The sequence below is a fragment of the Callithrix jacchus genome, chromosome 5 (genome assembly GCF_049354715.1).
Source record: "Callithrix jacchus isolate 240 chromosome 5, calJac240_pri, whole genome shotgun sequence".
NCBI lineage: Eukaryota > Metazoa > Chordata > Mammalia > Primates > Cebidae > Callithrix > Callithrix jacchus.
Window position 1 is genome coordinate 131,220,423 of NC_133506.1, and position 22,686 is coordinate 131,243,108.

At 44.8% G+C, this 22,686-nt stretch overlaps 1 protein-coding gene across 1 annotated transcript in view; it reads right to left on the reverse strand.

The window, feature by feature from the left end:
* Window positions 1-1,356: 1,356 nt before the first annotated feature.
* GRB2 (growth factor receptor bound protein 2) overlaps window positions 1,357-22,686 on the reverse strand; it is an 84,815-nt gene continuing 63,485 nt past the window's right edge. Inside the window, exons 3-6 of the mRNA XM_002748733.6 lie at window positions 13,114-13,211; window positions 8,010-8,132; window positions 5,318-5,486; window positions 1,357-3,801 (exon numbers count right to left, since the gene is read on the reverse strand). Coding sequence (XP_002748779.1) covers window positions 3,616-3,801; window positions 5,318-5,486; window positions 8,010-8,132; window positions 13,114-13,211 — 576 coding nt within the window. The 3' untranslated portion in view covers window positions 1,357-3,615. The remainder of the gene's footprint in view (window positions 3,802-5,317; window positions 5,487-8,009; window positions 8,133-13,113; window positions 13,212-22,686) is intronic.

Here is a 22,686-nt window from a genome sequence, read left to right on the forward strand (position 1 = left end):
GCTAGAGTGCAATGGCACATTCTCGGCTCACCGCAATCTCCGCCTCCTGGGTTCAAACGATTCTCCTGTCTCAGCCTCCCAAGTAGCTGGGATTACAGGCATGTGCCACCACGCCCGGCCAATTTGTTTTATATTTAGTAGAGACGAGGTTTCACCATGTTGGCCAGGATGGTCTCGATCTCTTGACCTCGTGATCCATCCGCCTCGGCCTCCCAAAGTGTTGGGATTACAGGTGTGAGCCACTGCGCCCGACTAGTCCGGCATTCTTGAGCTCAAGCAATCCACCTGCCTCGGCCTCTCAAAGTGTTGGGATTACAGGCATAAGCCATTGAGCCTGGCCTTTTATTACTTTTTGAAACGCCTCACTGTCACCCAGGCTGGAGTGCAGTGCTACAACCACAGCTCACCAGGGCCTTGACCTCATGGGCTCAAGGGATCCACCTCAGCCTCCCAAGTAATTTTGACTGCAAGCATGCACCACTGCATCTGGCTAATTTACCTTTTGTACAGGTGGGGAGTCTCACTAAGCGCTGGGATGACAGGCATGAGCTAAGACGGTTGGCTCTCATTTTTTTTTTTTTTTGAGACAGAGTTTCACTCTTGTTACCCAGGCTGGAGTGCAATGGCGCGATCTCAGCTCACCGCAACCTCCACCTCCTGGGTTCATGCAATTCTCCTGCCTCAGCCTCCTGAGTAGCTGGTATTACAGGCACGCGCCACCATGCCCAGCTAATTTTATTTTTAGTAGAGACGGGGTTTCACCATGTTGACCAGGATGGTCTCGATCTCTTGACCTTGTGATCCACCTGCGTCGGCCTCCCAAAGTGCTGGGATTACAGGCTTGAGCCACCACGCCCGGCCCCTTCTTTTTTATTCAGTCTTCTTTGCCTCTGTAGCCAACGTGTGTGTAAACATGCCTAGTCTCACCCTAAAAGCAGCCTATTGAGCAATCGTTTTAAATACTTAGCCTATTAAAACCGTTTCTTCACAGATACGTCCTTCTTTAACACAGAACAGGAGAACCAAAGCCAACCTCTTTATCCTCCCAAAGCCCTTGGTCTAGACCAGAGTTCCCAAAGCATGGTCAGTGGTTTCTCTACATCAGAAACAGGAGTGTGTCTTCAAACGCAGTGTCCGAGGGTGTGAGGCGGGGTTTCCAATTCTGTACTGTTAATAGGTTCCCCAGGAGTTCCTGAGAGTCAACTGTGGGCATCGCTCCCAGGAGGGCCTGTGAGCTCCACATGCTCTCCTAGGGGGTGTAAGCCGGGTGACTCTGAAATAAGGAACCAAGATTCCTGACTCCCTGATGCTGTTTTAAAATTTTTAAGGCAGGCAAGGGGAAAAAAAGATTCCAAGTGAAGAATTCATTGTATGTTTATTATTCACAGTTAATCACTACCTACCAAATGCTATCCGCAGAGTTAAAGGATTAAGTACATAGGTCTTTTTATTTAAACACTGATTTTTTTTTAAATATATACACACAAAACTTAGTTCAGCAAGGCTTCATGATATACACCAATTCCAAAGTAAAACAATCAAATGGTCCAGGTGTAGAATGCCAGATTCCTTTTATCATCAGGAGAGAAGCAGAATGAGAGGGAGGGAGGGGAGGTGGGGACAGGTTCTGCCCAGAAGAGCTGCTGCCCCATGGCACACAGCAAGCTATCCAGGCCTAGTCCCTGTCCATAACCAGAGTTGGAGGGAGACTCCCATTGGCTGCTTTGGGACCCAAAGGCCCAAGGCTGTCACTAACTCCCGGGAGAGAGGGAGGCAGTCCTGCTTTTGTTGTGGGAAGGGGTTTGGATGGAGAAAAAGATTACAGACACATCACTCCAGGGGACCAGAAGTGGAGAGGACAGAGAGCTCTGCAGCGGTCTTGGTCTTACTGGCTTTCCAATCCTGCTTTCTCCAATTCTCCCTGCTTCCTGACCTTTCATCTGTAGGGGTGGGGAGCAGTGGTCAACACAGCCCCCAGGAAGGGAGGCACCAGCTGCCCTCCTGCTGCTTCCCGGTGCTGCCCTCATGCTCACCTGGACAGGTTGGGGGACACAGGATGAAAGCCATAACTGAATCTCAAGAGCAAGACAAGTGAAAAGTGAATACTCATTGTTTACCCCAGCATAGGAATAGGGTGAAACCTGCTACAACTGGAGACCGTGTTCCATTGACTTCCTCCTTCTCTCTCCTTGTCTGAGACTTGCTGGTTCCAGGGGTGCATGTAGGGATGGGGTGGGGGCCACAACCCCCCGAAATGGTGAGGACAGGTTTCCGACTCCCTGTAAGCCAGATCAAGTGGGATATGGAGGGCTGGGCGGTCACCTTCCCTCTTGCCCCAGAAGCCCTGCACAGTGCACCTTGGGCAAGCAGCTCCCTGAACCCCAAAGGGCTCATAAACCTTAAAGCTGGAGCTTAAAGCCTCCTGGCTTAGTACAAGCAGGAGAATGCCTCACCTTCCACTTCTGCTTGTCTCCTTTGCTCTACCCTGGTTCCCCTGCCCCAAGGGAAAAATATTTACACAGAGTAGGAGACAAATTGGCTGAAAACCTCTGGACTGTCTTTTAACTTATTTTAAAACAAAACAAATTAAAAAAAAAACACCATTCAGAAGCAACCCTTGAAATAAGGAAAAAGGCACTATGAAAAAACAACATGCTCAATAATACCATTAGAAGGGCAAAGAGGAAAGGTGGACTTTTTTTTTTTTTTTTTTTTGAGATAGTCTCGCTCTGTCACCCAGGCTGCAGTACAATGGTGTGGTCTTGGCTCACTGCAACCTCCACCTCTCAGGTTCAAGTGATTCTCCTGCCTCAGGCTCCCAAGTAGCTGGGACTACAGGCACACACCATCACACTCAGCTAATTTTTGTATTTTTAGTAGACAGGGTTTTGCTATGTTGGCCAGGCTGGTCTCCAACTCCTGACCTCGTGATCTGCCGGCCACGGCCTCCCAAAGTGCTGGGATTACAGGTGTGAGCCACCACACCTGGTCCAGGTGGGCTTTCTTGGGAAGCCACTTAGGCAGCAACATGCTTTCCTTCTACTCCACTCTACATCCAACTTGGGCAAAACACATGGGAGGTCTGGGCTGGAGGCAGATTCCTATGAGCTCCCTTCTCTGGAGGAAGCTAAACAGCAAAGGCATCCAGCCGCCTGCCCGCTCCTTTCTGTGTGTATATACGAAGAACATGGAAACAGCTGTTCTTCTTTCAGTCATTCCAACTAAAGCAGACATTTTGCATAGAGAGAATACCAGCCCGCTTGGTTTCTTGTCTTTTATTATTGGCGTCAGCTAGGACTATACGTGGCCTTAAACGTCATGCACTGATGGACAGAAGAGAAAAAAGGATGAAAAAAAGGACAAAGGAGGGGAAAGAGGAGCAGCAGTGAAAATTTGTAATAAAAACTCTTCTTAATTTATAGGTAAGTTTTGGCATTTTTATATCCAACACCCCCTCCCACCCCTAAAGTTCCACCCAAAGTGAGAGGGTCACAGGGTCCCCGGCCAGGTGTTCTGCACTCCCTCGCAGGCTGCCGTGAGAGGCAGCTTGTGGGTTTAATTCTTTTGTATGTGTTTTACATTTTTCACTTTCTTTAAATAATCACTTCTTGACTCTTAGACGTTCCGGTTCACGGGGGTGACGTAGTTGCGGGGAAACATGCCGGTCTGGCCGTGGCACGCTCCTTTCCACCAGTTGGGGTCTGAGTTATCCATGACGTGGATAAAATCTCCCCGGCGGAAGCCCAGCTCTCCGTCCTCCTGGGGATCAAAGTCAAAGAGGGCCTGGACGTATGTCGGCTGCTGCAAAACAGAAGCAGGGAAAACCCACATTGGATTCCTGGTCTGTGGCCGGCACCTCCGAGGCCAGATGGGCTCCAGGGGGAACAAATGCACGCCAAATTCTCCACGTTTCCTAAAATCACCTCCCATCTCCCAACCTGTTTATTTTTAACTATTCTAAGTTTACAAGCTCAGTGGATTTAGTGTGATCTGTCCCCAATGCTAAAAAAATACTGGAGTATGTCTCCTGGAGGACACTGGCCAACTGTGCCGATGTATTAAGCAGAGGGCATGCCGTGAGTGGAGGGGAAAGTTCTTCAAAAGCAGCAGTCTGTGTTTAGCCCAGGATTTGGAAATCCCTTCTACAACACCCTTAAGGTGTTAGAGTCTAAAGTTCTGGAGCTCAAAAAACATAAGGGGCTGTAACCACCCATATAACCAGGGCACTAGGGGTAGGGACGGGTGCCGGCCCCACTCCCTCACAAGCATAGTTTTCCTCATAATTGCTTCCAGGGATAGGATCTTTGGGAGGGCATGTTAAAGACCATCTCCCTAGATACTGGCAAACTGGCCACACACTGCCTTTGGAAAAGCAAAAACCTTGTATGTAACACAACAACTCTTTTTTTTTTTTTTGAGACTCTGTCACTCAGGCTGGAGTGCAGTGGTGTGATCTAGGCTCACTAAACCTCAGCTTTCCGGGTCAAGTGATTCTCCTGCCTCAGCCTCCCAAGTAACTGGGATTACAAGCACGTGCTACCACGCCTGGCTAATTTTTTGTATTTTTAGTAGAGATGGGTTACTACTATGTTGGCTAGGCTGGTCTCACACTCCTGACCTCAGGTGATCCGCCTGCCTCGGCCTCCCAAAGTGCCAAGATTATAGGTGTGAGCCACCAAATCCAGCCAATTTTTGTATTTTTAGTAGAGATGGGGTTTCACCATGTTGGCCAGGCTGGTCTCAAACTCCTGATCTCAAGTGATTCATCTGCCCTGGCCTCCCAAAGTGCTGGGATTACAGGCGTGACCTATTAGGCAGGGCCAGAATCAACAAATCTTAAGTGTGAATGGAGGGTAACATTTTCAGTAATGAGCACAGCCCCAGCGGCAATCCTTGAAGGGCGCATGCGTGTTGAGGAGTGCCTACCTTTTCCTACAGGAATATACACTGAGGAGCTATTCCTTCTTTTGTTGTTTTTTTGAGATGGAGTCTTGCTCTGTTGCTAGGCTGGAGTGCAGTGGCTCAATCTTGGCTCACTGCAACCTCCACCTCCCAGGTTCAAGTGATTCCCCTGCCTCAGCTTCCTGAGTAGCTGGGACTACAGGAATGCGCCAACATGCCCGGCTAATTTTTTGTATTTTAGTAGAGACGGGGTTTCACCATGTTGACCAGGTTTGTCTCGATCTCCTGACCTCGTGGATCTGCCTACCTCGGCCTCCCAAAGCGCTGGGATTACAGGTGTGAGCCACCACGTCTGGCCTGAGGAGCTATTCTTAATTGCTAAAAATGATACCCATCTCATCTTGATGAGGCTTACCTGTGGCACCTGTTCTATGTCCCGCAGGAATATCTGCTGGTTTCTGGAGACAGATGTAGATCTGTGATAATCCACAAGCTCATTCAAAGAATTGAACTTCACCACCCAGAGGAAATACTTGCCAGCTCCGTCTCGGAGCACCTTGAAGTGCTGCACATCATTTCCAAACCTTGGAGGAACAGAGAGCACACAGTGAGGATCTATCCTGGCAAATCGAGGGCTATCTGCCCACATAAGAGATGTCTTCACAATCAGTGACAGCAGACAACAAATCTCCTCACTGCGTGTCCTTGGGACAGACACCTCCTATGACTGATGGGCACCAGCACAACATGAAAAACTCTCACCAGACAGGGACAGGCCACCATTCACTCTACTTCTGAAGATGTCTGTAGGGTTAGTCCATGTGCCCTGCACCCTACCACATAAACCATGTTCTTACTTAAGACAAAGGAGTGTGACCTAACTTCCTTTGAATCAAAAATTAGTATCTTACATGTGATATTCAAAGACTAGAAAAGCAGGCTGGAAGAAGGTGAGGAGGGCTGGAAATACTTTCAACAATTCTCTCGTAACTGGGAATACTTCAAAGTCATGTTTTCTGCTCAGGAATTTTAGCTCCACTCATAGGGAAAAGGTCTCTGAGCAAAAGGACATACTGGGACAATAAAAGAGGTCCAGGCTTTGAGACCCAAAAGTGTTTCCATCACCAGATTTCACCCTTTTATACTGGCTGGCAAAACTGGCAAGAGCGTGACTGTCTGGTAGTAGCTAACAGGGTCTGTCATAGGATATTTGGCTAAAACACCAGCCCAGCGAGGGCGCTTCTGCCTAACCTGTTCACCTTGCCCAGCACTAAAAAGGTACTCTCGGAGTGCTTGTTCAATGAATGAATGAGTCCCTCCTTAATTTCAGTCTTACAACTAAAGGCTTCAGAAAATCAATCCGGCAGGTGGCAGCACTGAGCTTCAAGGCAGCCACTGAGTACAAGATGCCCCTCAAAAAAAAAAAAAAAAAAAAAAGACTGCTTTTTCATGCAAGACAAAATGAGGAAGGTGAGAAAGCTTCATTAGTAAGGGTATATTTACATGGTACTGTTGGCCCACAGAGGCCCACTTCCACCCATGCAATGCAGATGGTTTCTAAAAGAGCCCAGGGCCCCAATAATGAGCAGTATGTTAACTACTATGTTTCAAATCACAGGCTCAAAACATCCTAAAACTAAGAAACATCTGAAGACTGTTGATTCTTGAACCTCTTTTACAAAGGTGTGTGTTGCTGAAGACAGTCATGACACCTGCTTTGTTTCTAAAACAATAAATACACTAAATCCTTAAAAGATTCTGCTTGAGATGGCTGGGCACGGTGGCTCACGCCTGGAATCCCAGCATTTTGGGAGGCCGAGATGGGTGGATCACCTGAGGTCAGAAGTTTGAGACCAGCCTGGCCAACATGGTGACACCCCATCTCTATATATATTAAAAGAAAAAAGAAAAAAAAAGATTAAAAAGAGTAAGATTCTACTTGAGCAAATGGAAGCTTGGGAGCTTCTGCTGAGCAAACAGCCTCCAGTCGAGCATGTGGCTGCCTCCTGGTTCTGGCTGCCACCCAGCGATTTACTGCTTGTTCCCCTCATCTTATACAGTCTCAGTTACATAAACCCACCCCAAGATGCTCTTCATCAGACCCCTTTAGTATATCAATTTTGGCTTTTTCATATGTTGGGAATAAAGACTAACTCCACTTAAATATATTTACAAGGTATTACTAATATCATGTGGAATCTCTCATGCCTTCCTTTAGAAAAAGAACACATCCGGGGGTACAGTGGCTCACACCTGTAATCCCAGCACTTTGGGAAGCCGAGGTGGGTGAATAACGAGGTCAGGTGTTTGATACCAGCCTGACCAACAGGGTGTCTACTAAAAATACAGAATTAGCCAGGTGTGGTGGTGGGTGTCTGTAATCCCAGCTACACAGAAGGCTGAGGCAGGAGAATCGCTTGAACCTGGGAGGTGGAGGTTGCAGTGAGCTGGGATTGTGCCACTGTACTCCATCCAGCCTGATGACAGAGCGAGACTCCATCTCAAAAAAAAAGTAAAAGACACAGAAATAACAAATTAATTCCAAATTCTTACTTCACAGATGAGGTGTGAACTGTTTCCTTCAAGTGCTAATTTCTATTCTCCAAAATTGTTCCAAGGTGGCAGAACTTCCTTCTTCACCCATCTGAACTTTCCAAAGGGGAAACCCAAGCCCCAAATCCCCTGTGGCAGCCTTCTTAAGTGACTGTGAGGGCCTAGGATGGGGCTGGTGGATTGAAGCTAGTGGACTTGAGCGAGGCAAGCCAAGGCAGCCAACAGGCGCTCCGCTATCCCATTAGAAAGAGTTGCGGGAATCCCTTGAAGGGCAGCAGCTCGGGAGTGCTGCGCACTAGGGAAAACTGGCAGGCTTGGGCTGGCTGCAGAGAGCTGCTGCTGACCTCCTGAAGGCTGTGTCCACAGGGGAATATACATCCAGTGCTGCTAGAACTAATTTGAGAGGAGCCAGAAATGAGGATTTTAATGTGAAATGAAGATACTGTTTAGGCTAAGCCTACACCATTTTGTGTAGCCAGCCACCTGTCCGAAGGCGTCACAATTTGCATCAGTCAGAGACAGGATTCCAGGCAACTACAGCAGGAAATACTTACTTGACAGACAGGGAGAAGTCCCCAGGAGCGCTCTCACTCTCTCGGATAAGAAAGGCCCCATCGTGCCGCTGTTTGCTAAGCATTTCTTCTGCCTTGGCTCTGGGGATTTTGCCAAAAAACCACCTAAGGAAGGAAGGCAATGGTCAACATCTGCTTCCCCACAAAGAAACGGGAAATCCAGCCTTCGAACTGTGAGGAACATAACACTCCTTGCCAGAGGAAGGGGCCTCCCTCCCCATCCTCCAGCCTCACAGTGCCCAATATCAACATTTGGTCAGGTCCCCCAGAGATGGACCTTCAAATGTCTTTACCCTACTCTATTTCCCAGAAAGCAACTCACCAAGGCAGTAACTGTGGGTCACTCTTTTTATAGAGGAAGCCATTTGCAAACAGGCCTCACAAGCCAAAGCCCACTGGACTTCTTACTGACTCATCAGAAAGGCACCCGGGGAAAGGCCCAGGCCTTTGGGTTTGGTATACAAGATGAACTGCCAACGAGAGACTGGCCCCTTCCTGCAGCCATGTGATAAGGTCGCAGCTTTACCACAGTGGGAGTAAGGGAAAGTGGGGAGGAAAACTGGAAGGCCCAGGATCTGGAGGCAGGGTTACTTCTGCTAATAGCCCAAAGGCAAAAGGTTCAGACTGTCTTAGAGTGGCCTCCACCAGTAACTAAGGTCAGCATTTCTCTCAAGGCCTGCCTCTGGGGTCACTGCTCAGAGTTCAGCTTTCAGAAGCCACCAGAAATATTGTAATTTACCATAGGTGCAGCAGCTAGCTGCAAAATTCAAAATTTTGAAGCAAGTTACAGGCTCTTCCGCTCCCAATTGCTGATTCACCTTGGCCAGAAGAAAAAGTGGCTAAATTCATGAAAACCTGTGAAGCAACTGGCTGTTGCTTATCAAGAAGAAGAGGAGAGGAACACTTCTACATGAGCTTGGAGTCAAACTGCCTGGCTACTTCAAATGAAAACTATAACTAATTAGGAAGGAGAAACTGTGAAAACCATGTTCTCTTCTCAAAATCATCTTTAATTATCATTTTTAAAAGCAAAAGTTATTTACAGCTAATAAAGACCTATTTACATGAAAATTGGCATTCATTTAATATGGTAATTATAATATAAAAAGTCCTTTAATGGACCAAATAGTCCATTAAAGTTGTAAATCTAACTTGCATATCTTATTTATAAGTAAGCATATTCAAGATGTCCCTAAAATAATATACTCAAATTCAAACAGAAAGATGTGAACTGTAGGAAGGACATGCTGAGAAGCTGCCCTTAGTAACTCTGAACAGTCCGGTGTCTGCCTACTGGAAGCTTTCTCATTTCGCATACTCTACTGCCAGGCTGTTGAGGAGCGGGGACCATAGATCCTCCTGCTTCTACAAATCACTCAGGGCTAAGGCCTGCAGTGCCTAGAAATCAGGCCACACAAGAGGTATCACATTATCACTAGAACAGAATTCTCTCTAAATATAAAAGGACAGGCTGTAATCCCAGCACTTTGGGAGACTGAGGTGGGGCGAATCACTTGAGGTCAGGAGTTTGAGACCAGCCTGGCCAACACAGTGAAACCTCATCTCTACCAAAAAGACAAAAAATTAGCCAGGCATGGTGGCGGGCGCCTATAATCCCAGCTCCTCCTGAGACTGAGGCAGGAGAATCACTTGAAGCTGGGAGGCAGAAGTTGCAGTGGGCCCAGATCGTCCATTACACTCTAGCCTGGGCAATAAGAGCAAAACTCCATCTCTAAATAAACAAACATAAAAGGACAGTTAACAGTTTTGAGACAATTTAAATCTTTTCTCATATTGGGGGCCTTGAGCTTCTAATATAAGTGTATGCAGCATGCATCTGACTGGGAACAGCAGTGAAAATCCACAGATGGCCTCAGCTTTCACTACCCACACTGCTGGGAGAGGGTGAAGCTTCTTCATCAGCCAAACTCACTTTCTTCCTAGACCCCCAAGATCTTGCCACTAGGCAGGTTTTTTCCCTCTTTAAGGTGTAAAATAATGAATATAAATTGAAATAGCCTAGATGTACGTAAAGCAAACATAAAAAGCAACACCCTTCCCTTAAACTCCCCAGAGGCAGCACCTGTTGGCGGTTCTAGCACGTAGGTTTCCAGACTTTTCTGTCTGGTACACAAATACATAGATATGGCTGCTGTGTTTTCTTGCCCCCAGCTTAATATTAATGCAATTTTATTTTCAATTAAAAAAATAAATTGAAGTATAAATCATATTAAAAAAAAGTACTCTAATTGGAATTTAAAAACAAAGCAAAACAAAACATACCCCTGTTACAAGCACCCAGATCAAAAAATAAAATTTGGGACCAGGTGGGGTGGCTCACACCTGTAACTCCAGCACTTTGGGAAGCCAAGGTGGGAGGACTGCTTAAGCCCAGTAGATCAAGACCAGTCTGGGCAACCCAGGCTGAGACCTTGCCTGCCTCTACAAAAAATAAAAAATTAGCCTGGCATGGTGGTGTACAGCTATAGACCCAGCAACTTAGGACACTGAGGTGGGAGGATAACTTGAGCGCAATCTGGATAACAGAGCAAGATCCTGTGAACAGCTATCACTATTAAAACACTTAAACATTTCTATAGCATTAATATCACTTATACATTTGACGAACTTCTTTAAATGACATGTACATGTGACTACATGCTTATGGATAAATGTTTTATTTTTTATTTTTTTGAGACAGAGTCTTGCTTTGTTGACTAGGCTGGGGTACAGTGGTGTGATCTTGGCTTGCTGCAATCTCCGACGGGCAAATGTTTTATAAGTCTTTAAAAAGATGGGCTTTGGCCAGGCACAGTGGCTCACGCACGCCTATGGGAAGCCAAGGTGGGTGAATCACTTGAGGCCAGGAGTTCGAGACCAGCCTGGCCAACATGGTGACATCTTGTCTCTACTACAAATACAAAAATTAGCCAGGAGTGGTGCTGTGCGCCTGTATTCCCAGCTACTCAGGAGGCCAAGGCAGGAGAATCACTTGAACCCAGGAGGCAGAGGTTGCAGTGAGCGGAGATCGCACCACTGCACTCCAGCCTGGGCAACAGGGCAACACTCCATCTCAAAACAAAACAAAACAAAATAAACAAAAAAGAAGAAAGATGGGCTTATACAACAGAAATAGCAAGGAAGAAAGCTAAGGGGTTGCGGGGAAAAGGCTAATTTTCCAGTATAATTCTTTACTACATCCCACAGGCTCCCATCCATACACATTTAATATGAAAAGCACATATTTGGATCCACTCCTCAAGCATGTACAATTGATGCTACGGCACTAATGCCAACAATCGTAGTGTCTAATTTTTTAACTCAAATACTGCATTAGTTGAGATGGTGCTCCATTTTAGACTTTCCTTTTCCCTGCCGCCCCCACCCCCAAGAAAAACCCCAGGAGGTGGTAGGATGGGGAAGAAAAGGCCTAGTAGTGACCCTGACCCTATACCTATGAACATCCAGCCAAAGAGCAGCCCTATACAATGGAACTACATCTGCAAGGCCATACCCCACATAGGCACAAACATGGTCTTTGTTAGCAATATGGTAGACAGACCTGAATAAATAAGGGGTTTTAAGTTGTAACTTTCCTTTTCAGAGCTCAGAGTGGCTCACCCTTTGGCCAGAGTCTGCATATAACAACACAGCTGAGCCTGTGCTGGGCGCTTCTCAACCAATTCTTCTTCTAAAGTTCTTCACAGTGGGAGCAAAAGGTCAAGGCAAGGGAGTGACTGTCCCAGTCAGTCTGTCAATAACTACAACTTTCCATGGATGGTGGTGGCCTTTCCTATTTTTCCTCAACAGTCAGATTTAAATGCCTGTCTTACCCGAAACACTCTGAAGAAAAATAAGAATACAGAGCCACAGGCATTTCATATAAGAAGTACAGCATAATGTTCTGCTGAATTCCCTTTCAATCTGAAAATATGAAAGTAAAAGGGAACTGAAGTCCATGTTGTGTTTGGATCTAATAAAGGAGCCAGCGAATGATGGCCTTTGGCCTAAATCTGTTTCTATATGGTCCACAACCTAAGACTGTTTTTTACAATTTTTAATCAGTTGTTAAAAGAAAATTTTTACAAGGAATATTTGACAGGACTGTATGTTTTTGTATTATGTATTTTGGCCCACGAAGCTGAAATTACTTGCTATCTGGCTCTCTACAGAAAAAGTTTAGCCAATCCTCGATCTACAGTTTATTTTGCGGATGACTGAAGGAAACAGAAGTGCACAAATGATGTGGCTTATATGGGACCTGGGAAGGATGTGCTGTGATCCAATGGGTCCCTCCCACTCAAGATGCAACCAGCCACCTCAAAGTCTCTGCTACCAGCTGGTGTAAAAGCAAGCAGACAACGTCCAGTGGCACTCTGGTCTGAGTGTGGAAAGCCTCAGCTCCTGACATACTGGCAAGGCAAGCCAACAACTGCTTCTGCGCTAAAAGCAGGGCCTGTGAATGAGGGGTGAGCGAGGGTGGGAGGACAGCGGTCTGCAGGGGCTCCCAGTGTCCCACTATGTCGCGATCAATATAAATCACAGTAGGGGTAGCTTCTGAAAAAAAATTAAAAATATTTGCTGCTCGCAGCAGCTGGGAGGAGAGCATATTTTGTTCTCTTCTAAGTAGGAACACTAAGATGGAGGGATAAACATTTATTGAGAACTAGTAGATGCCAAGCACTGCGCTCTGGGATACAAAGATATGAAGTGCCGTCCCATAGGAAAAGCACTTAATAAACACAAAATCATGTAAGTACCTTTTCTAAAACTAAAAAAAAATACAGAGTGATGAAACACATCTGGCCCTGAGACATATTTAACAGAAAAAGAATTATGGACCTGCAAAACTACCGTTTTAGTTTTGAAGATCGTTGACAGTCATTCCAATCTAGAACATAGAATATTATTGACTATTATACATTATTATTATGTACTATTAACATACACAATCAATATCCTTTATTATTCCCTAGAAATGTGAATAAAAGGTACAACATCCATCCCAGTGATCTCAAATTTAAAAAGAGGGTTTGAAACAAGCAGATGGGTCCAACCCTTGCAAGACTAATGGAGCTCAACTTACGGATGTGGTTTCATTTCTATGTAGTTCTTGGGAATGAAGCCGTCTTTTCCATTAAGCTCTGCCTTGTACCAGTTCTGATCACATTCTTCATTCAAAACCTGAAAAGAAATAAGGAAAAAACCCAATCATTTCCTTTTCCCTTTTATTTTATTTATTTTTGAGACAGAGTTTCATTCTTGTTGCCCAGGCTGGAGTGCAATGGTGTGATCTCGGCTCATTGCAACCTCTGCCTCCCAGGTTCAAGCGATTCTCCTGCTTCAGCCTCCCGAGTAGCTGGGATTACAGGCATGCCACCATCACGCCTGGCTAATTTTGTATTTTTAGTAGAGATGGGGGTTTCTCCATGTTGGTCAGCCTGTTCTCAAACTTCTGACCTCAGGCGATCAGCCCACCTCAGCCTCCCAAAGTGCTGGATTACAGGTGTGAGCCACCGCGCCCGGCTCCTTTTCCCTTTAAAAAGGTAGCTACGAGACAATTATGCTGTCTTTTAAGTTTGTTTGTGAAAGGTTTCATTTGAAGTATTATCAGTTATATGGATATGACTTCTTGTAACTTCAAACAACAGGCATTATGTTAAACTCTGTTAAAATTAAAAAAAAAAATTATCTGAAAATGAAAAATCAGGCTCCCAAACACCTAAAATGAAATCCTCAGTAAGGAAGGAGAAATAAGAATGGCAAGTATTAGTTTTTGTTTTTGTTGTTTTTTGAGACAGACTCTTGTTCTGTTGCCCAGGCTGGAGTGCAGTGGCACAATCTTGGCTCACTGTAACCTCTGCCTCGTGGGTTCAAGTGATTCTCCCACCTCAGCCTCCCGAGTAGCTGGGATTACAGCTACTCGGGAGACTGAGGTGGGAGAATCACCTGAAACCACAAGGCGGAGAATGCATGCCATGTCACCTGTATTTTTAGTAGAGACAGGGTTTCACCATGTTGGCCAGGCTGGTCTCAAACTCCTGGCCTCAGGTTATCTGCCCATCTTGGCCTCCGAAATTGCTGGGATTACAGCCATGAGCCACTGTGCCCAGCCAAGTTTTTTGGTTTGTTTTTCTAAGAAACCTGGAGAGGAGGTTCTGGAAAAATGGCAAATAGGAGAATAAGGGAACCTGACAAAGACTAAGTCTGCTCTCTGGGAGAGAGAGGTGTCACAGTAGAACTGAGCAGCAACAGAACCTTTTATTAGACTTTTCTAGAGATCTTCCAACCACCCTCCAGAATCTACAGTGATAGAGTCCTGCGATCCCCTCATAGCTTCTCTAGATTATTGCAAGTATGGGTCACCCACCACCAAACAGCTCCAGAACACTGTTGCTTGTGAGGACAACCATATGCCCCTGGATGAAAAAACTATTTTCAAGAAAAAGCATGGCAAATCCTACTCAGTTCAGTAACCCAAATGTGGGAGGCTGAGGCAGGTGGATCATCTAAGGTCAGGAGTTCGAGACCAGCCTGGCTAACATGGTGAAACCCTGTTTCTACTAAAAATACAAAAAATTGGCTGGGCGTGGTGGTGTGTGCCTGCAATCCCAGCTACTTGGGAGGCTGAGGCAGGAGAATCACTTGAACCTGGGAGGTGGAGACTGCAGTGAGCTGAGATCATGCATTGCACTCTAGCTTGGGCAACGAAAGCAAAACTCCATCTCAAAAATCAAGAAAAAGAAGAGAAAAGTTAGATAGTGCTGGAAGCATCTCAACCAGTACAATTCAGGCAGAAGCCTTGAAATCCTATAACTGAACCACTGATGTAAAAAAATGACCATAACTGATGTAAAAATAGACCAATGGCTGCCCCAGGTTACTAGGTAGTGACTCCACAGAGCTAACATCATACCCAGACTTTCATATTCCCAATGATCGTTCTTTCCAATGCTGCCTCTTGAAACATGGTACACGGCCAGGCCAGGCCATGATACTGTAATGTGTAGAGGAATACAGCAGTCCTCCTTATCATGATGGATACATTTCGAGACCTCCAGTGGGTGCCTGAAACTGTGGACACTACAAGACTCTAGATAGGCTGTGCTTTTTCCTACACTAAACATATACCTATAAGTTTATTACTTTTTGGATTTTTATTTATTTCGCCAGGGCTAGTCTTGAACTCCTAAACTCAAGGGATTTTCCTGCTTCAGCCTCCCAAAGTGCTGGAATTATAGGTGTGAGCCACCATGCCAGTCCTACCGATAAGTTTAATTTATAAATTAGGTACAGTAAGAGATTAATGATAAAATAGAAAACTCGTAACAGAGCATGTGTGGTGGCTCAAACCTGCAATCCTGAGAGTTTGGGAGGCTAAGGTGGGAGGATTACTTTAGCTCAGGAGTTTAAGACCAGTCTGGGCAACATAGTGAGACCCTGTCTCTATATTCAAAAAGTGTAAAATGAAAGTTGTAACAATATACTGTAATAAAAAGTTATGTGAATGTGTTCTCTCTCTCTCAAAATATCTTTTTTTTCTTGAGAAAGGGTCCTGCTGTGCTGCCCAGGCTGGAGTACAGTGGTGCCATCATGGCTCATGGCATCTCGACTTCCTGGGCTCAAGTGATCCTTCCATCTCAGCCTCCTGAGTACCTGGGACTACAGGCATTTGCCATGTTGCCCAGGCTGGTCTTGAACTCCTTGGCTCAAGTATCCTCCTGCCTCAGCTTACCTAAATGTTGAGATTACAGGTGTGAGCCACTGCAGTTGGCCGAAATATATTATATGTCAGACTGCAATTGGCCGTGGGTAAGGGGGAACTCGTGTATATACAGCAGAACAGAATCAGGTACGCTGTGGAAGTCTCCCTACGAATTCAAGACTTACCACAAAATGCAAAGGGCAGAAGGCAGAAAGTTGGTAAAAGATAAAACAGAAATGTGAAGACAAACCCAAAATGGCACAGGAAAATGTTGGCTAGTACAGTGGTAATCTATACTACATAACAAAGTTCTCAAAGGAAACTGGTAAAATTCTTTACAAAGTGATTTATTCAAGATGCTAAACAATGCTGTACTCAGCCAATTAGAAGCTGGATTGCTCTAAAGTGAGTATTGTCTGTTTACTGCCATTCAAAGTGAGATGCAACATCCTGAAAACGGAAGAAAAAAAAAAGAAAGGGTAGATAAGAATGACAGATAATCAACAACTAGCAAAGCTACATTAATGACCATGCTAGGCTAATTTCTTTCTTTCTTTCTTTCTTTTTTTTTTTTTGAGACGTAGTTTTACTCTTATTGCCCATGCTGGAGTACAATGGCATGATCTAGGCTCACTGCAACCTCTGCCTCCTGAGTTCAAGTGATTCTCCCGCCTTAGCCTCCTGAATAGCTGGGATTACAGATGCCAGCCACCACACCTGGTTAATTTTTGTACTTTTAGTGATACGGGGTTTCTCCATGTTGGTCAAACTGGTCTTGAACTCCCGACCTCAGGTAATCTGCCTGTCTTGGCCTCCCAAAGTGCTGGGATTAAGGGTGTGAGCCACCGCACCTGGCCAACAAATAATTGTTAAAGGCCTGGTCAGAGTTCTGAGCACAAGCAAGCTGCTCCCATCACTGTGTCCTCACTTGCTTATTCACTCCTCTGCACAAACCCACAGGTGAGCTCATAACCAAAGTTCCTTCAGCTTTGAAATCTCCAAGGAATGTTTTTAGTTACTACCCCACAGCTGCATTTTCTATTCCAACCCCCATATTCCCTCGAGTTATGACTTTGTAGCCACACAAGACACTTTGGTTTAACGGAAGATTGATCAAGAGATGAGATTATGAAAGGAAGAGACAAGTTTCAGGGCAGCGAGTTCTTTTTGCTTTTTTTTGCAGAGACTGAAAATAATGTTAAGAACCCAAATCAGGAAGAAGTTTAAGAGATGAAAAATGAAGTGAGCTTTATACAGAAGAATTAAAAATATACAAGCCCTTTTTGTGACGATAGCACTCATGAAAACATGATCAACGTTCCTAAAACATACCAGACTTTCTGTGAGAAGTGTGGCAAGCACCAACCCCACAAAGTGAGATAGTACAAGAAGGGCAAGGATTCTCTGTATGACCAGGGAAAGTGGTGTTATGACAGGAAGCAGAGTGGCTATGGTGGGCAGGCTAAGCTGATTTTCCGGAAAAAGGCTAAAACTACAAAGAAGTTTGTGCTAAAAGCTTGAGTGCGCTGAGCCCAACTGCAGATCTAAGAGAATGCTGGCTATTAAAAGATGCAAGCGCACACACACACACACACACACACACACACACACAAAAGATGCAAGCATTCTGAACTGGGAGGAGATGAGAAGAGAAGGGCCAAGTGATACAGTTCTACGTGTCATCTTTAGTTTTATTATGAAGACAATAAAATCTTGGAGTTTATATTCATTTCAAAAAATATATATATGTACGTCAATGGAAGGGGCCATTAAGGAACTCTGGAGGTACTGTTTATATCTTACATTTCCTGACCTGGGTGTGTTCTGTTTGTGAAAATTCACTGAACTATAATGATATTAAATTTTTCTTTTTTTTGAGACGAGTTTTGTTCTTGTTACACAGGCTGGAGTACAATGGCATAATGTCGGCTTACTGCAACTGTCACCTCCCAGGTTCAAGCGATTCTCCTGCCTCAGCCTCCCGTGTAGCTGGGATTACAGATGGCCATCATCAGGCACAGTTAATTTTTTTGTATTTTTAGTAGAGATGAGGTTTTGCCATGTTGGCCAGGGTGGTCTCAAACTCCTGACCTCAGGTGATCCACCTGCCTCGGCCTCCCAAAGTGCTGGGATAACAGGCAAGAGCCACCACACCTGGCCCTTGCCCTTAATTTTCTATACAAATTATAGAAAAAGGTGTCATTTAGCAAAATGGGAAGTATTTGTTTATAGACTGCTGCATTTTGAAATAAGGGGATATTTTCTGGCCTTAACATATTCAGTCATCTGTAAATAAATAAAAAATAGAAATCATAACTTTTTTTAAAAGAAATATGCTGTACAGTTATGGTTCCATCAAGCCTTTCATCATGCGCTCCAACTCCAACAGCTTGCAGAAAGTTCAACATTTCTTCAGGGAAAAATTATTCAAAGTTTTATCAATCTGTGAAGCAATTTGTGTGAGACCATTTGTGCATAAATGATAGAAAGAATTACATTTTAAAGCTCTTAACACGTAAAAAAAACAAAAACACCAGTTATAGCTGGTCCCTGCAGTGCAGAAATGCAACATAAGCCAGTGAAGCTTCCCTACTTCTTCAAAGAACCCAGGTAAAACTAGTCTAACTCCTGAGTATCAATCACTCAATCCAAAAGGAGCAATATTGAAATACTGCCATGATTTCAAGACAAATTTCAAGAATTCTAGTGACACCTACTATATAAATTCACGTTCCTATAAGAGAAAACACACATGCATGTGTGCTTTTAAAAGACTTTAACCCCTAAGAACAAATTCTAAGGGTCCTAGCTAGGTTAACAGTATTGGGAGAGCCACTCAAAGTCAGTTCTCTTCAGGTACCTATTATGTATTTTATTAGAAACTATTAGAATGCTCTTCAACCTCCCTTAGTATGGGTAACTGACTCAGTTTCAAGCTATAGTGATTCATTACTAACATTTTAAATAAGTGCTTTACAATCACCACCTCCATCTGTTAGTTTTTTGCAACATGAAAAACATCTTGGCAATGCTGCCTGTTATACTATGGGCCAAACCATAAAAAACACCCACAGTGTATTTAAACTATTAAGAACTTTAGTGATGAGATAACCAGCAAAGGTAAATAATTAAAGTTCCTGGTCCCACAGAAACCTTGAATTACTCACCCAAGAACGCAAAGAGGAAAATTCTCATATTTGCTGAGCAGACCAGTCTCCATCTGGAATGACTGCAACTACAGCAAGGCCACAGCTCAGTAAACACCTGAAAAGCATCTTTGCCAACCAGGCCAGGTGATATATACTTGGCTTTTAACAACAAGAAAGTTGAGAAGAAATGAAATGCATTTATTTAGTTTTAAAACTCTCCTTGCAGCTGGGTGCAGTGGCTCACGCCTGTAATCCCAGCACTTCAGGAAGCTGAGGCGGGTGGATCATGAGGTCAGAAGTTCAAGACCAGACTGGCCAACATGCTAAAACCCCGTCTCTACTAAAAAACACAAAAATAAGCTGGGCATGGTGGCTTGTGCCCGTAATCCCAGCTACCTGGGAAGCTGAGGTGGGAGAATTGCTTGAACAGGGACCCAGGTGGCAGAGGCTGCAGTGAGCAGAGATTGTGCCACTGCAGTCCAGCCTGGGCTACAGAGTGAGACTCCATCTCAAAAAACAAAACAAAACAAAAAAACCTCTCCTGGCTGGATGCATTGGCTCATGCCTATAATCGCAGCACTTTGGGAGGCTGAGGCAGGTGGATCACCGGAGGTCAAGAGTTTGAGACCAGCCTGGCCAACATGGTGAAGCCCCATCTCTACTAAAAATATAAAAAATTAGTTGGGCTTGGTGGCATGTGCCTGTAATCCCAGCTACTTGAGAGGCTGAGGCAGGAGAATCGCTTGAACCCAGGAGATACAGTGAGCTGAGATGGCACCACTGCACTCTAGCCTGGGCAAAAAGAGAGAAACTCCATCTCAAAAAAACAAAACAAAACAAAATAACCAAACCTCCTAATTTTGGTAGATTTATAAAATTGTGTTTAAACAATGCTATTTTATTAAATAATTAAATATAATTAATTAATTAATTTTTTGGAGACAGAGTCTGGCTCTGTTACCCAGGTTGGAGTGCAGTGGCGGGATCTCGGCTCACTTCAACCTACTCCTCCTCAGTTCAAGCAATTCTTATGCTTCAGCCTCCCAAGTAGCTGGGATTACAACAGATGTGCACCACCACGCCTGGCTAATTTTTGTATTTTTAGTAGAGATGGGGTTTTGCCATGTTGTTTGAGCTGGTCTCAAACTCCTGGGCTCAAGTGATCCTCCCACCTTGGCCTTCCAAAGTATTGGGATTACAGCCATGAGACACCGCACCTGGCCTAAAAACCCATTTATTTTAAAAAGTGTTTATGTAATGGCATCAAATCAAGAGGGTATTTTGCCTCATGTCATTACCCTTTTCAGCAAAAGCATATCTGTGCCATGAAATGCTACTTTAAGTTATCTCAAATGAACATTTCCAGAAGCCTCTTTTCTTCCCCCTTTTTAAGGCAGAGTTTCGTTCTTGTTGCCCAGGCTGGGGTGCAATGGCATGATCTCAGTTCACTGTAACCTCCGCCTCCTGGGTTTAAGTGATTCTCCTGTCTCAGTCTCCTGAGTAGCTGGAATTACAAGCATGTGCCGCCCAATTTTGTATTTTTAGTAGAGATGAGGCTTCTCTATGTTGGTCAGGCTGGCCTTGAACTTGTGACCTCAGGTGGTCTGCCCGCCTTGGCCTCCCAAAGTGCTGGGATTACAGGTGTGAGCCACCGCACCCAGCCCAGAAGCCTCATTTCTGTGGGGACACCAGGGGTCCTAAATCCTTAATTTCTTATGTCATTTTCTTTTAAAAAAGGAGTTTATTTACCTAACTCTAGGAATCCAAAGGGTATTTGTGGCCAGGTACAGTGGCTCACGCCTATAATCCTAACGCTTTGGGAGGCCGAGGCAGGCAGATTACCTGGCCAACATGGTGAAACCCCATCTCTACTATACAAAAACTAGCTGGGTGTGGTGGTCCGTGCCGGTAATCCCAACTACTCGGAAGGCTGAGGCAGGAGAATCGCTGGAACCCAGGAGGTGGAAGTTGCAGTGAGAAAAGACAGTGCCACTACACTCCAGCCTGGGTGACAGAGTCACTCTGTCTCAAAAAAACAAAACAACCCAAAAAAGAAAAAATAAAGAGTATTTGTTAGTTAAGTCTATCTCCTGACCCCTAGTGATGGAATGGTGAGAGGTTTTGGCTTAGCATCTTTTAAATATTTTTAAAGGAAAGGAAGAAAAAAGAAGGAGAGAAGATAAGGAGGAGGACAGAGTGCCCAAACTCCAACTTTCCATGGTAAAAATCATTCATTACTTTATACTTCCCTCTGCCTGTGAAGGAAGGGGTAGTGTCCCAGGAATACTGCTTTCTTTCCAACTGCTGCTTTTCTGAAAAGTAGCTGCTCAAAGTGAGGATCAGTGTGAAAGGGGAACATTGGTGAGTCAGGAGACGGGCCAACCAAATGTCCAAGCAATATGGCTCAAGGGCCCCAAAGTTAGTCACCACCATTTTTTCTGTTAAAAAGACTTAAGTATCCTTCTGTAAGTGCAAATACAGTCTGGTGTTCCAGTTTTCATAATTTGGCCATCACTGACTATCTGCCCTGTTCACCCACTGTTTCTCCAAATGAACCCTGCAGTGCAGTCAGCTGGTCAAGTCACTGACCTCTAAACACACTGTTCTCCTCCCCACCACTTGACTGTGCTTTCCATTGTCTATTTAGATCTTTCAAGATTCAGTTCAGAGCTTACAACCACTCTGGTCACCTTTCCCTCTGCTTCAATCTTACAGTATTTAATGGAGGATTACTGTCAATAATATAGGATTACTGTCAATAATATAATCCCTTATGATATCTCGTCTATCACTACTTTGTACCATGTGCTGCTATGACTTGGCCCCCTCTCAGACTAACCCGCAAGCACTGAAGCTGGCTCCACACCCAGTTCTCACTTGTATTCCTCACAGCTCTTAGTATGGAATCTAGCATGTGTTGGGGAGCTGACTTACATGTCGGAGCTTGTGTTCTAAGTAATGCATTCGGTGTCCTAGAGCAATCTGGGTCTAGAACAATTTATACATTCTCTCTCTTTTTTTTTTAAATAAAAAATTGAGATGGGGGTCTTGATATGTTGCCCAGGCTGTTCTCTAATTCTAGGCTCAAGTGAAACTCCTTACTCAACCTCCCAAAGTGCTGGGAATACAGACGTGAGCCACTGCACCCAGCCAATATATACATTCTTGGTGATATACAAGACCTCTTAAATAGATCCTAGAAAGACTATCATGAGTTTGTTGACCCAAGCAAGGAGAAGCAAAGTCAAGGAGGTAACAGAACTAGACAGTCTTCCTGTAACATAAGCACCCTGCCTAAAGGATATGTGGAGTGCCTTTCCACAAGGCCACCTACCTCTCTGTGTAAGATAAAAAGATGTAGGCTGGGTACAATGGCTCACACCTGTAATTTCAGTACTCTAGGAGGCCAAGGTGGGAGTATGCCTTGAGCCTAGGAATTTGAGACCAGCCTGGGGGTACAGGGAGACCCTGTCTCTACAAAACATTAAACAATTAGCCTGGCATGGGGGTGTGCACCTGTAGTCCCAACTATTCAGGAGGCTGAGGTGGGAGGATTGCTTGAACCTGGGAAGTCGAGGCTTGCAGTGAGCTGTGATTGCACCACTGCACTCCAGCCTGGGTGACAGAGACCTTGTCTCAAAAAAAAAAAAAAAAAAAAAAAAAGTCTAAGCTTGGGAAGGAGTGGGGGTGGGTGGGTGAAGAAGGGAACTTTCAGTACGACAGGGATAAAGGGGTCTGGACTAAGGAGAGAAGAGGTGCAATTCTGTTTCTATACATGTCCTACTAATCCCTCTCAGGATGGGGC